General features: G+C 39.5%; 1 protein-coding gene across 2 annotated transcripts in view; it reads left to right on the forward strand.

Annotated features, from left to right (window-relative positions):
* The window catches only part of UVRAG (UV radiation resistance associated), a 421213-nt gene extending 408605 nt beyond the window's left edge, over positions 1 to 12608 (forward strand). For both annotated transcript variants that reach the window (XM_037840712.1, XM_037840711.1), the window contains exon 15: positions 10094 to 12608. In XM_037840712.1, coding sequence (XP_037696640.1) covers positions 10094 to 10796 — 703 coding nt within the window. In that variant the 3' untranslated portion in view covers positions 10797 to 12608. The remainder of the gene's footprint in view (positions 1 to 10093) is intronic.
* Positions 12609 to 13806: the final 1198 nt, after the last annotated feature.

Below are 13806 nucleotides of genomic sequence, written 5' to 3' on the forward strand. Positions count from 1 at the left end.
CTTCTCTTCCTCTACCTCATCATAAAATGCTAGACCTACTCAAGGCTCACATCTAGGCCCTCTTTTCTCTCATTTTATTTTTTCCTGCCTAGGTTATCTTATCTACAGCTGTAATTGTAATTATAACATATTGAAATGAAGCACAAATGACAATCTTCATCCCAGATCTCTTTTCTGACATAAGATCTGCATTCAAATTGCCTTTTGGACATCGTCACAGTGCATTCTGTGTGCCATGTTTTTTGTGTTGTTTTTGTTTGTTTGTTTCTCCCCTTTCTCCCACTCCACCCCCCCCCCCCCAAGTTTCATGGTCTTCTGATGCTCTATTTTTAGCAAATGGAACCCAAGCCAGGAAGTCAGGACTAATCCTTGTTCCTCCTTTTCCTTCTCACCCCTATATCTAACCCTAGCAACTCCGATTTTCCCTAATGTGTATATGTCTATTCATTTGCGTTTTGGTCTAAACTTCCATCATTTGTTACTCGTACTACTGCACAGCCTGTGGTCTCCCAGCATCAACTCTTGCCCTGCTCTAGTCTGTTCTCCACCTGAGGCAAGGGTGCACTTTCCAAAATACAGATCTCACTGTGTCTCATACACACACATGCTCTTGCTTAAAACACTTCAATGATTTTGATAAAAACAAAAATTCTGAATATGGTCTATGGACTTCTATGTGGTCTTGACCTTGTTTTCCTCTTAGCTTTATCTTCTACCCTGCTTCTTTCACTTACTCACCTTTTGGACCCTCAAACATCTTTTGCCTGGAAGGTCCTCTCACCCACTTTCTTTAAAACCTGGTTAATTCCTCTAGCCCTTAGAATCTTGGCCTCTTCTGAGTCCGTTTTCTGTTACAAGTTCTCTTAGCCCATGTCCCCTCCTGCATAGCACTTGTCAAAGGTTATCATTTTACATTTATGTCTGTCATTCTTTGATAAATGTCTGCCCGCCCACCCCCTACCCCCACATACACACACTAGGCTTTAAGCTCTACAGAAGCAGGAATCATGACTTTTTTTCTATCATTGTATCACCAGAGTCTAGCACAGTGCCCAGTAGGTAGTAGACATTCAATCTTTATTCAAATAAGTGAGTAAATAATTAATTTATTAATATGTTCTGCTAATAGGCATCCAGTTTCATACTATGCCTCTGTTAGTAGTACAGAGGACTACAAACGTAAGATACCCAAGAAGTTATTCCTTGGAGTTCCACAGTCTCTCTTACAAAGCAATGATTAAATGGCAGCTAACAGTAACTTATATATTTCTGCTGAAGGCCTCCAGCATCTCTGAAGAGCTGTTTTTCTTTTAAAATAACAACAAAAGTCCCATGGTTCGGTTCATGTCAGAGTTTATTAGAAATTTGGTGGTGGTTCAGCTTTAGTAGTATCTTTCAAAGCCTCAGTTTCACAGATTCTGTCGTTGGCCTCAGGGGTCTAAAACTTCCTTTGGCTCCCTTGCAAGTCTGGTTTAAAAATTCTGAAAGCAGTCTCTGACCAGGCTGTTAATTTCCCGGTTGAGTTCTTTGTGACGTTAGGGTCTGTGAGATTGCTTTTCCTCTGGTTTCCCTGGCACAGGTAGAGTTGATACATCATTACTTTTCCCTAGTTTTCAGCATAAACAGTTTATTATTTCCAAGTTTCAAGTGCTGTCCAGACACTCTGAGGGGTCCCCAGATATCACCCCTGGCATCTCTTTCCTATTCTTTACATGTTCCCTTGTAGGATGTTACTTACGCTGTGTATAAATGACATCAAGATGGGCTATGTCTGTTTCAACAGAACATTTTACAGTCTTCATGTTTGTTGCCTGACTGTGATTTCAATACTTAATTTGTATGATGATTTCTTGAGGTGAAAGGTGATTGGTGAAGTGGTTGACTTGGTCCCTCCTGGGACTTCTCTGTCTCTCTAGAGGATCACTCTCTATCCCCCAGTACCAAAAAGCTCAGCCTTGGCACCAAGCTGGCCTCCAGATGGGCTCCGGGTGGTCAGCTCCCTCTCACCCTCTTTCCACTGGCCCGCACTAGGGCCCCCTCTTTTCTAGGCCAGGCCCTGTCACCCAGGGCTGTGGAGGACTGATGGCCAGGCCCTCACATCATAGGCTGGAGAACTGAATTTCCTCAGCTTGAGTATTTTGTCCTTTGCCTATAGAACCTTCTCTTTCACAAATTCATCTTTCTATCTCTGTGCAGTTTAAATAAAATCTAAAAGCGCCCTTGTTCAGTTATACGTTTTTATACTCTGGTTTTATTTAGTCAGACTTTGGCAGGAAACTTCCAAGTTTAGCCCAGGGGAAAAGTGATCATTGGCACAGATTTCAGCCTAAGCTTTTGGCCTAATTTCGTTTCTATTTTTGTTTTGTTTCATGTTTTTGTTAACATCCGGGGCATTATCTGGTAATGGTGAAATGCCTTTAGGTTGCTTGCCTGTGGCCAGGAGACTGCATGCTCGAAACTATTGACCCCAGCTACCTCCTGGGAGATAAGATCTAGCTGTTGAATTTGGCTTTCCCAGAAGGAGGCTATGTGCTTCTACTTGATCTGAGAGAGGGAAAAGAGAAAGATAAATCCCAACCTTTGCTGAATTTTTTAAATTTTACTTTATTAAAGAAGTTGTAGGTTTACAGGAAAATCATGCATAAAATACAGAGTTCCCATATACCACCCTATTATTAACACCTTGCCCTTTGCTGAATTTTGAAAAAGGATAGTTGTCTAATTTATGGAGGTTGTTTTTTTGAAAAACTAGCTTTATGTCATAATTTCTTAGCTGCCAAAAGACGTAATTCTACCTCAGCTGCGCCTTGGCAACCTGCTTTTGGCGCTCTGTGCAGCCCTGTCGTTGCTGTGCATTATTTAAGCAGTAATCTTTAAGAAGGTGAGAAACTATTATTGCTTTTTAGCACAGTTGACATGATATTGGCGCAGAGCAGTACCTAGAGCTTCAAACATTTCTAATGGCCGTAAACCAACCTAAACACATCCATGTAGAGGTCTTACTGCCGTGAGGTCATAGCTTGCTACAAGGGGCGGGAGAGAAAGAAGAAGATCAAATGTTGTTTAAAAGTTGTTGTCCTTTTTTTTTTTTTTTCCTTTTTAAATATTCTTATTCCACTGAGTTGTAGCTGTAGATTTTGGCCAGGCCCCAGGCAATCAAGATTTACATTTTGACCGGCTGTGATCTAGTAATGTTCCTCAGAGGAAACATTTTGTAGGGAGGGAAAGACACATATTTGAGACTGAACTGTACTCTTTCCTAATACTTTATGGTGTGAGACCTGGTGGTAGACAGATAAAACAAGCACAAGTGAATCTGAAAGAGAATAGAAAAAAATATATGTACATATTTTCAAATAGCTGAAAACTCTCCCCAACTTCAAGGACTCTCTTGATGTGGTAAATCTTTACATTTTTCCTCTCTTTCTTTTTCCCTGAGTTTCTACATTTACTTCATTCTTTGGCAGAATTCATTTCTGTTCATAATTGATGCTTAGAATGCCTAACAAAATAGCAAGTTCTAGGAAGTCAAAAAAGCCACACAAATTTTAGAAAGGCAGGAAGAAAAGAAAAGGATCTACTTAATCTAAAAATTATTTTTCTGATTCTCACCCTCCCTCAAATAGAAGTAGGGATCAAATGTAGGTATTTTGGTGGCAACAAAAAACTTAAAGGTCCTAGAGACAGGAAGAGAGAAGGGAACTAACATTTATTTAGTCAGACTGCCTGAGTTAAATTGCAACTTTCTGTTTAGTGGCTTTTTAATCTTAGGCAAGTTACCTAACCCCTGTGCCTCAGTTTCTTCACTGTAAAATGAGGATAATGTTCATAATACTTCACAGAGATATGAGGATTTAACGAGACCATCTATAAAGCTTTTTACCGAGTGCTTACCCCATTGCACTTCATAAACGTTAGTTACTGTTGCTTTATTGATAAAAATTTATCAAGTACCTATTCATTGTATTAAGAACTGTACTTCTGTATCTTATTTAATCCTTACTGCAATAACTTTTAGGTGGATCTACCCATTTTACAGAAGAGGAAAAATAGATTCACAGCAGGTGCTTCACCACTGTCCCACGTTTCATAATTGTAGTGTTAGATGTGGAGGTCTAGAATATTATATGTGGGAGATGTGAAAATGGGAATCACATTTTGAACCAGTACTTTCTTATTTTCTCTCTCCTAATTCCTTTTCTGTAGAAGGAGGCTATAACTTCAGGCTGTAGTAACAACATAAAGAGGAAGAGGGGGTAATGGTGGGGGCAAGGATGGTGGAGTGTAGTGAACTGGATTCTACCATTTCCCAGGTTGGCTTCATGGCAAGGTATTTGTATGTTGGTTATAAAGGTTCTGAACATGGTCTTCCTCGTTTAGGTTGGAAAATAGAAAAATTCTCTCTACTTGAAACTAAATTTATACAGGAAAATGATACATCAGGGGTTTGGGGACAATTGGAATGTAACTCAGAGGATTCTGGGAAGTTCTTGTAGTCCCTAAGCAGTTGGTAGATGATGTAAATAGAGGCAGTTTAAGCATTTCTATTTTATTCAAACCCTTCCCCATCCCAGGCCTCCAAGAAAAAAGAAATTTTAAAAAAATTGCATTGGTGTATTATACTGAGCAGAATAAATCTTTGGATTGATTTAGTACAGACTTTTTCTCCCAAACTCTTACAATTGCCTTAATTCTTTATCTGCTTGCAGCTAGCTCCCTGATGTGCAGAAAATACGAAGATGGGGATAGGTGGGAAGCATTCTGTTTGTTTCTTCTTTAAACAGTGCTCTGTAAAGGAGAAGGAGAAGGAAGGAGAGCTAGATTCTGGCCCTTCGTCTGCTACCTATTACCCTGCTTTCCTGTGTAAGACATTAATGTCTTTGAGCCTCAGTTGCCCCATTGTAAAATGGGGATAATACTTTTGGAATTTGAAGCCCATGAAAGTGAATAATAGTGATAGCAACCACAATTACAGCTACTATTGCCATCAGCATATATGCCAGGCAGGCATTCTGCCAAGGATTTTAAATCATTATTTCAATTTAATCCTCACCATAATCCAGTAATCTATTTTACAGAGGAGAAAACTAGAGCACAGAGAGGATAAGTGACTGCCTACAGTCATATAAACTAATAAGTGGTGAATTTGACCTTAAGTTTTATCTCCAGATAGACAGGATCATAGTGGCAGTGTTAGGGTAAGAATATAGGTCTCTGAACATGCTTTCTCATCACTGCTATCTCCAGATATAACTGAAGAGATAAGAAAAGGTAACAGACTACAGTAAATAAGGACCCACAGAATGAGAAAGAAATTGATCATCTCAATTTACAGAAATCAGAGAAGTCTTAATCCAGACAAGCCAAATTTAAACCAGACTGTCTTTCCTGACCTCTAAACTCCAAGCCACTTGGCTTCCTTTCATCATGCTATTGTTTAAAATCTTTTCTGGCTTTTAGCAAAACGTTTATTATTAAGTAATTTCACAGTTCCCAATACAGTTCAGTTGTTGAATGATCTATGCCATGTTTCACTAAACCATGGCCTAGTAAATTTGCAATTATGATATCTTTGGGTTGTTGTTTTTTAATAAATTCCGTTTAATTGCGCCATTAAACCTCAGCCCCAGATGTCACATTTCCAGGTTTCCAGTTTGGACCTGAGCCAAGCTGGAAGAGCTATCCACTCAAGGCAGACAGCTGATGAGAATGTTTGCAGTGACTGGTGGACTCGGGCCAGTTGCTTGAACCTCAGGCTCTGTGCCCCCAAACCCAGTGCCTTAGAGCTCCTAGAGATCCTTGGTGAGGCTGGAGGATAAAAAAAAGCTACCATGTTTCCTGCTGTATCCACTCCCCCACAACACCACATTTCTCTTTGGGTTGTTTGTTAGGTGTAGAAACTCCTATAAGTTACTCCTCACAGCTGAAATAATGCACTAATTTCATTTAATAAGTAAGTTGTCAATAGCCTTTAAAAATCAGTCATATAATTAGTAAATCTATGAGTTTAGGAAATCTTCCTTCATCTAGGTGAAAAAAATCATGAAGCTACACTGTAATCAGACAAAAAGAATCTTGAAACCTTTTGGGAACTCCTCTTTTTTAATCTATTTTTTACCACTTTATTTGCTACCTTCTGTTTTTAGACAATAGTAGAGGTAAAATGCCCTTTTTTCCTTGTTAGAATTTGGCTTGTATTAGCAAAAATGCATAATGAAAGTTCTTTCTGCAAAGCCTTCTACTAAATATGGAAATCAAAATTATTTTATTAAAAATCTGTGCATTTGTTTTTATACAGAGATGCTCATAGCAGTTTACTTTTTTTTAATGCAATTTTATTGAGATCTATTCACACACCATACAAACTATCTGAAGTATGCAATCACTGTCTCACAGATCATCACATAGTTGTTCATACATCCCCATGATCAATTCTAGAACATTTTCATTAACTTTCTAATAGTAAAATTTTAGAAAGATCCTAAATTTATAAAAATAGGGGAATGATTAATTATGATATTCCATTCAATGCATTAGCCATTTAAAATTAGATTTACCAAGATGTTTTAATAACATCCAAAAGCAGATATATATATATACATCACAAACACAACTTTGGGTTTGTTTGTTTTCTTTTATGTAAACACAAATAAAATCAAAGTCTGGAAAGAAAATATTTTAAATTAATAGTGATTATTTGATAGGTAATAGGGTTGTGAGTGATTTTTAATTTTTTAAATATATTTTATAGTTTTTTAGTTTTCCAGCAAGCATAAATTATTATAATAATTAAAAATATGTGTTTGTATGTATTTTAATGTAATCATATAACATTTCAACTGTTTGGGGCTCACCTCTCTTAAAAATATGAAACATAACTAAGATTCTGGAAGTAATTTAAAAAAATTAATTCTGAGCAGCCACTGTTACAAAACTCACATATTAAAGCATATTATGCTCTGGACACCCCCTGGCCCATCAGATACGGTCTACTCTTAACTTTGCATGCAGTTCTTAGGGCATCTGCTTTACAAGAGCACTAATTAGAAGCAAAACATAAAGAGAGGAGAAGCTACTGCAGGTGGGAGAGAGGACCAGAAAAACTATCAGTGCAGACTTAAGAACTTTCAGAGTTAATGGACTGAGGAATATATTTCACTGAAATCCTGTATTCTCTTTACAGTGTCATAGCTTATGAAATATGTTCATATGGATGGCCCAAAGTCATCAAAATATACTTTTTTGTTCAATTTATTCTGTTTAGGATTGTAAAAAAGGCTTTAATAAATGTTTTTTTAAAACTTCTCATCTCACATGACTAAAAATGAAAGAAAGGACAAAAGGTGGTGATAAAAGGATAAATGGCTCTTTCTTATCTATTCAAAATAATTCATTCTCTTACTGTTCCTAAGAGGGAACATTTTGCTATCACTTGGATTTTCCAAACTGTATCTGATACTGTTACTTGAGTTCTCAGGAAGATCCAAGAAAACTGAAGAGCATCACAAAATCAGGATGTCAGAAATACCGGAGACTCCATCTTTCAAAGCTTTAATATCCATCCATTAAAATAGGAGTAACCTCCCAAAATTTAGACAGAATTTGGGAGGGTTAAATGAGAAAGCTGCATAATGGCATTTAAGCTGATGTCTGGCGTATCATTGGCACTTAGTAAATGTTAGTTGAATCTTAATGTGTTCTCCCCAGGTGAAATGGAACAGACAGCACAGGCTCTGGAGTCAAGTTGAATCTAGCTCAGATATGGGCTCTGCAGCCTAAACAAACCAAATAACCCACCCGCCTGCCTGCTTTTCTCACAGGGTAAATGTGAGGATTCTGTGTATGCAGAGCACCTTGCTCAGCACCCAGTACATGATTGATGCTCAGGAAAATGGTACTCGCCTTCCCATTGTAGTTAGGAAGAGGCATCTTACTTCATTACTTTTCTATTATAAAAGTTAAGGCAAGTTTTTATGGAGTCTCAAAATCAAGGAGAGCTACAAAAACCCTTTCCTTTTGTGTAATAAGCACTGCTTGGGATGCCCAGGCCTTTTCCTCATGCCCAACCTTTTATCAGCCCACCTGGAAGTCCAGGAGAGAAGCAGCATAGGATTCCCGGGTGTGGATGTGTATGTGGGAAGGAGGGGTGGGGGGTGTCAGGCATTCACCCTTGATATCTATGAGTGGTTAAGCACCTGGCCTCGAGTCATGCCAGCAATATCACCTTCAGTGTTCCAGGCTGCTTCAGCTGGTCCTTCCCGCTCCTCCTGGGCTGAGATGGCAACTGAAAGCTTGGCTTGTCTGCTCAGAGTAGATTATCTGTGGGTGCTATTGATGCTCTGCTTTGGTTTGATTACCTAGCAGCCCTGCAAAATCATTTCAAGAGGGACAGTGTCAGCAAGTAGTAAAGTAAAACAATAAGATTGGCAAAAATGAATAGTTTACCCAATTACTGTGAGTTTTGACATTACCTGAAAACCCAGATTGAGGCCAGCAGGTTTTGCCCTGTTTTGTTTTTCTTGAGAACTGAAAACAGTAGTTTACTGGTCTACTTGCCTGGTTCTATATGCACCTCAGTGACCATCCTTAATTATGAAATCTTTCCTGCCATCAACACAGCCAACCAGGTAAGGCAGTCTGAAAGGCCCGTGGATTTGTGGTTGCCTGGTCTCAAAAAGAATAACCCTTATTTAGTTGTATAAGACTACAGGTAGAATCCAGCATCAGAAAAATTCCAAGAGAAATCCCAAGAATGGAAGGAGAGAGGGGGAGCTCTGGATACAGGTGAAAGGAGCCCTATATCTTTTTTTATTTTTCAGGGCTCTTGTAGTTTGAAAATGTATTATTTAAATAATTATGTACTTCTTTCTCCTGCAAGATTAGAAGCTCCTCAGAGGCAGGGCCTGGTCTGTCTTCCCCAGGGAAGGGGAAATACCCGGCACGTGTAATAGCTATTTGTTGAGTGAATGTATACGTTCAAGTCTGGCCTCTACTGCTGCCTATTAGTGGCCCCCTTACAAGCCACTTTACATCTCTGTGCATGTTTCCTCATCTGAGGAACACAAGTGAGATGGATCTTGTGTTTGTGCCTCTCTCTGACTCTGCACCCAGTCTATTCATATAGTTGTGCTGTAGCTGACAAGCTTCATCCAAGTATAATCTAGAAATGTAATCGAGGGTGATATGACTAGCACCGTATATAACGTGACCATCGTTTCCGGGATCTAGATACTCTATTTCCATTAGCTGATTATTATTTATTTTTTCAGACTTAAGAGTAATAATGCATACCTTGCTTTCCTGAGTGCGGTTTTGTGAGGACCAAGTGAAATGATGTATATGAAATTACTTCAGAAACTACAAAGCTCTGTATAGTTGAACAGTGATTATTATTGCTGGCCCAAAGATAATCTTCTTGAGAAGTAACTCAGGCTCAAAAAAAACTACATATTGTAAAACATGTGTGTGACTAGCCTTATGAAGGAGGAGTCATTTCCAAAATTAATTTTTCATTTTAAAAGGTGTACACTTGGGCCTCTTTCTGCCAGTTCTTTAATGCTGGGTGATTAGCATTTGGGTATCGAAAAGGTTATTGGTCAGCAAGCCTGCCCTTGCCTCGCCACTACCACACTCAGTCACCAAGGGCAAATCATTAACTTCCCTGCCAAATGGAGATGACTGCTTTGTGGAGATAAAGTAAGAACTGAATAATAATAACAGGAATAAGAATATTTATGGCCCTTCAGACATAGGAAGTTGATTATTCCCCTCAGGTGTTTTTCTTTTCAAATCCAGTTCCTCCAATCACTTCAGCTCTCCCCCATATGACATGGTTTCTATCCCCCATCCCTACCGTCCCTCTCTGAATGCATGTTAGGATGTCCGTATCCTTCTTAAAGGAAGCCCCTGAAGTTGAACCCAGCATGCCTCATGTTATTTCTTGCATTTGAACACTACAGTTAATACTGTCTAAGACTGATTATCTATTTTTATTGTCTCAAACCTAAATATGCCGTTTCATGTCTCTGGATCCAGAAGACTTAAGCCAAGTTTTGAAGTAGGAAGTAACTTCTCATTTTTGTTTGTCTCCTAGTGACAGACATCACACCTCCAGTGCAATCCCTGTTCCAAAGAGACAAAGCTCCATGTTTAGGGGTGCAGATGCGGGCTTCTCTGGGGGGATGCCTTCACCAGACAAAGGACACCGAAAGCGGGCCAGCTCAGAGAATGAGAGACTCCAGTACAAAACCCCTCCTCCCAGTTACAACTCAGCATTAACCCACCCCGTGACCACTATCCCTTCCGTGGGAGAGTCCGAGAGAAAGACAGCATCTCTGTCCTCCTCCTTGGAGACCTCCTTGGACTTATCCAAAGAAAACAAGAAAAAAGGAGTAGATTTGGACGACAGCTTAAATGGAAGCCATATGAGTGTGAACACTAGCCAAGAGCAAGGAGACGCTCTCTCTGGGCATTCTGCCACAGTAAATGGCACTCTCCTACCCAGCGAGCAGGCCGGTGCCGCAAACATCCAGCTTCCAGGTGAATTCCACCCAGGCTCAGAAGCTGAACTCTGCTGTACCGTGGAGCAAGCAGAAGAAATCATCGGGCTAGAAGCCACAGGTTTCACCTCAGGCGATCAGCTAGAAGCCTTTAACTGCATCCCAGTGGACAGTGCCGTGGCAGTGGAGTGTGACGAACAAGTTCTGGGAGAATTTGAAGAGTTCTCCCGAAGGATCTATGCACTGAATGAAAATGTATCCAGCTTCCGCCGGCCACGCAGGAGTTCTGATAAGTGAAGTGAGCAGACATACTTGCTCAGTAGGACCAGGGCAGAGTCGCTGCCTAAAATGAGGACAAAGCTGTATTTACCCTTTGTAATAATTATGAAACAAAATGAAGATTAATGGAGGATATTCCTCAGAAAAACAGATTGTGTGAATTGAGGAAGGACTCAGGATCATTGTGTATCAGTGGGCCAGACAAAGTTAGATTTTGCTTTCAAGGTTTGCTTTTCAGGCCTTACAGTTGTGTAAAGGCTAAAGTCACTCTCTAATTTGAAAGAGCTTATAGCTCGAGTCACCTTACAGGTATTTGACTGCTTTTTATTTACACATCTATGTTATCCTCAGAAGGAAGATGATAATATATAAATAATATAATGAACTCACCTTTAGTTTCTCATAAGCATTTGCCTTCACCATAGTTTATAAAACTCTGGGAAAATTGAATATTCAGAATTAGAGTTCCACCTTTTACAGAAGGGTCTTTGGCCAGCCATTAAGGTTGATGAATAAGAAGCACAGTAGCCTCCTTTTACTTAGTCCTGTCTTCCCCTTCCCTCCCATTTCCGCCCCCCACCCTGCCCCACAGTCAACCTGTAAACCCCGCTGTTGCCCATCTCCACAGTGAGTGGGTTATGTATCCTGAAAACTGAGGACATTGGATCCGCTGGTTCTTTAACCAGTAGCCATGACCTTCCACCTCTCTAATCAGCTGTACTCTTGATGTAGCCCTCAAAAACTAGATGGAAAACTTTACCTGGTGGATCCCAGGAGTCCCTCAAGGACCCCAAAGTTACTGCAGTCAACGTCCATTCCCTTTTGGAGTCAGGATTTTATGTGGGCAGAAGCTGTATTCAAAAACTATGAATGCTTTCTGGCAATGCACTCCCCAGACAAAAATCCCTGTATGTAAATCCAAGTTAATTTATTGAATTTCAGTCAGAAGGAAGGCATTGTAAATGATGAAATAGATATAGAGTCAGGCTGTCTAGTGAGCAAACTGCAAGGCAGTTGAAATAGTTGAATTAAGAGACTAGATGAGGCATAGAGTACTGTTGGTATATGTGCAATTGCACAAATATGAAATTATGTTTTCGAAGTCCGTTTGTCATTCCTGGAGCTCAGATTTTATTTGTTGTTGCTTTATACTTTATGTACCCAAGGACATCACCTCAGGGTTGCAAGCTGTTTAAGGAAAATTTATCCATATATCCATGTATTATATAAAAGAATAAAAATTGAGTTTACTTCACCTGTTCTCTTTTTTTTTTTTTCCAGCTTTGAAATTCTTTTTGAACCTACATCTCCTTACTGTATGTTATGCCATGACAGGACTAGCCCGAACAACAAACCATGGCTGTATCTAAGCTAATGGTGTTGACTTTGTTTGGTTTACAACACAGACACCTTCACAGGTGTGCGTCTCTGGTAGCTGCATTCTTCCTACATAACAATTTAACTCATATATCTCATAATCATTTTCATATTTTGTCCAGGCACTCCCAGGCTCAATTTTAATTTAAAACTACATTATCGGATGGAATAGATCATGTTGTTATTATCCGTGTAGAGTAAAGAGAACTCACTGAATTACTGCATAGCAGACATGCCTGACCTTGGGCGATTGAAAGCTTTAACTCCATTTGAAGAAGTTCCTTTCATCTGGAGCAGACCATTTGTAGGGTCATGACCTCTTTGTAGTATACCATTGATCATTTTAGAGTTCAAGAAGGTAGAAGGTACAACCAGACCAGGCTACAGGGGTCCTCCAATGAAGTAACATCTACCAAAAAAAAAAAAAAAAAAAAAAGGTTTTGAAGGATTGGACTGTGTTAGTATTAAAGAGTAGAAGATGAATCACATGAGGTTTATGATTTCCCCAGGTATGGGAGTGCACTTGCAAGCTTCAGGCCAAACTCAAAGACCACAACATTCAATTGCAGGCCCTTCAGCCTGGCTCCTGGCACCACCAAGCTGTAGGGCCCCATACAGAGCACTGGTGGTTATGCTGTTAATCCCAGGTTCCACACAACCAGATGGAGCTTGGAGCTCTTGGGTTCCATCCATCAATCTCCACTTTGTGGACTCCCTGATTCTGGGATTCACAGCTTTTCACCCCCACAATATGGAGCCCTGCCATTGAGTGTGATCAGATTGCTCAGAACTGATCAGTAGTTACTTGCAACATTTGCTTGACCCACACTGTCTGATGATACATGCCTCAAAACACCACTTAGGTCTGGGTTTGTTTAGGTTAGGTTTGGGGGTTTAGTTTGAGTTGGTTTGATTTCTGCAGTTTCTGCCATGACCTTTCTAGAACCTACAGTATTACATGTCTCTGGGAATAACTGTTCATCTTCCAGAGCTACAGAATTAGTATTGCCTCTGCTTAAGGTAGCCAAGGCAAAAAAAACGGGATGAGTTATCTCCTACTAACTAGTCTTGTAGATCACCAAAAAAATAAAATTTGCTTTAAGGATATAAGTTAAAATGGAAATACACTGCCATCCATTTCTGAACTGCTAAGAACCCTTTCAGTTTTCATGTAGCCGAGACAATTTTAACAGCCGGCAAATGTTATCAAATGAATATTTGATTTTCTCTTTCCACTTCCATTTACCCACTTCAGAAATTCCAGAGAGTATTTCTTCCCCTCAGAATATTAGTTCTGGAAGATTGTATCCAGCTACATTTTTATAGCAGCAATAATGGTGCCCATTTATCCTGACCTAACTGGTTATTTAAATAATTTTTTAATCTACCACCAGTAATAAATGGTATGTGAAACTGATCTGTTGGTAATTGCAAGAAAACTCAGCATCTGTATTTGTAAAATAAAATTGATTAGTATTTATTTTGAGAGGTACAAGTGTATGTTATTTCCCTGCTGTGTTGAGTCCTGTCCTCATTGTTTTGAATCTCATATTGAAACCAAGTAAACTATGAAAATCTTGTACTTAAACAGTCAGCCAGCCATTCAGCATTTATTGAGCTCTCTCTATCAGGAACTGGGCTAAATAAGGTT

This window comes from Choloepus didactylus, chromosome 6 (assembly GCF_015220235.1).
Source record: "Choloepus didactylus isolate mChoDid1 chromosome 6, mChoDid1.pri, whole genome shotgun sequence".
Lineage (NCBI taxonomy): Eukaryota > Metazoa > Chordata > Mammalia > Pilosa > Megalonychidae > Choloepus > Choloepus didactylus.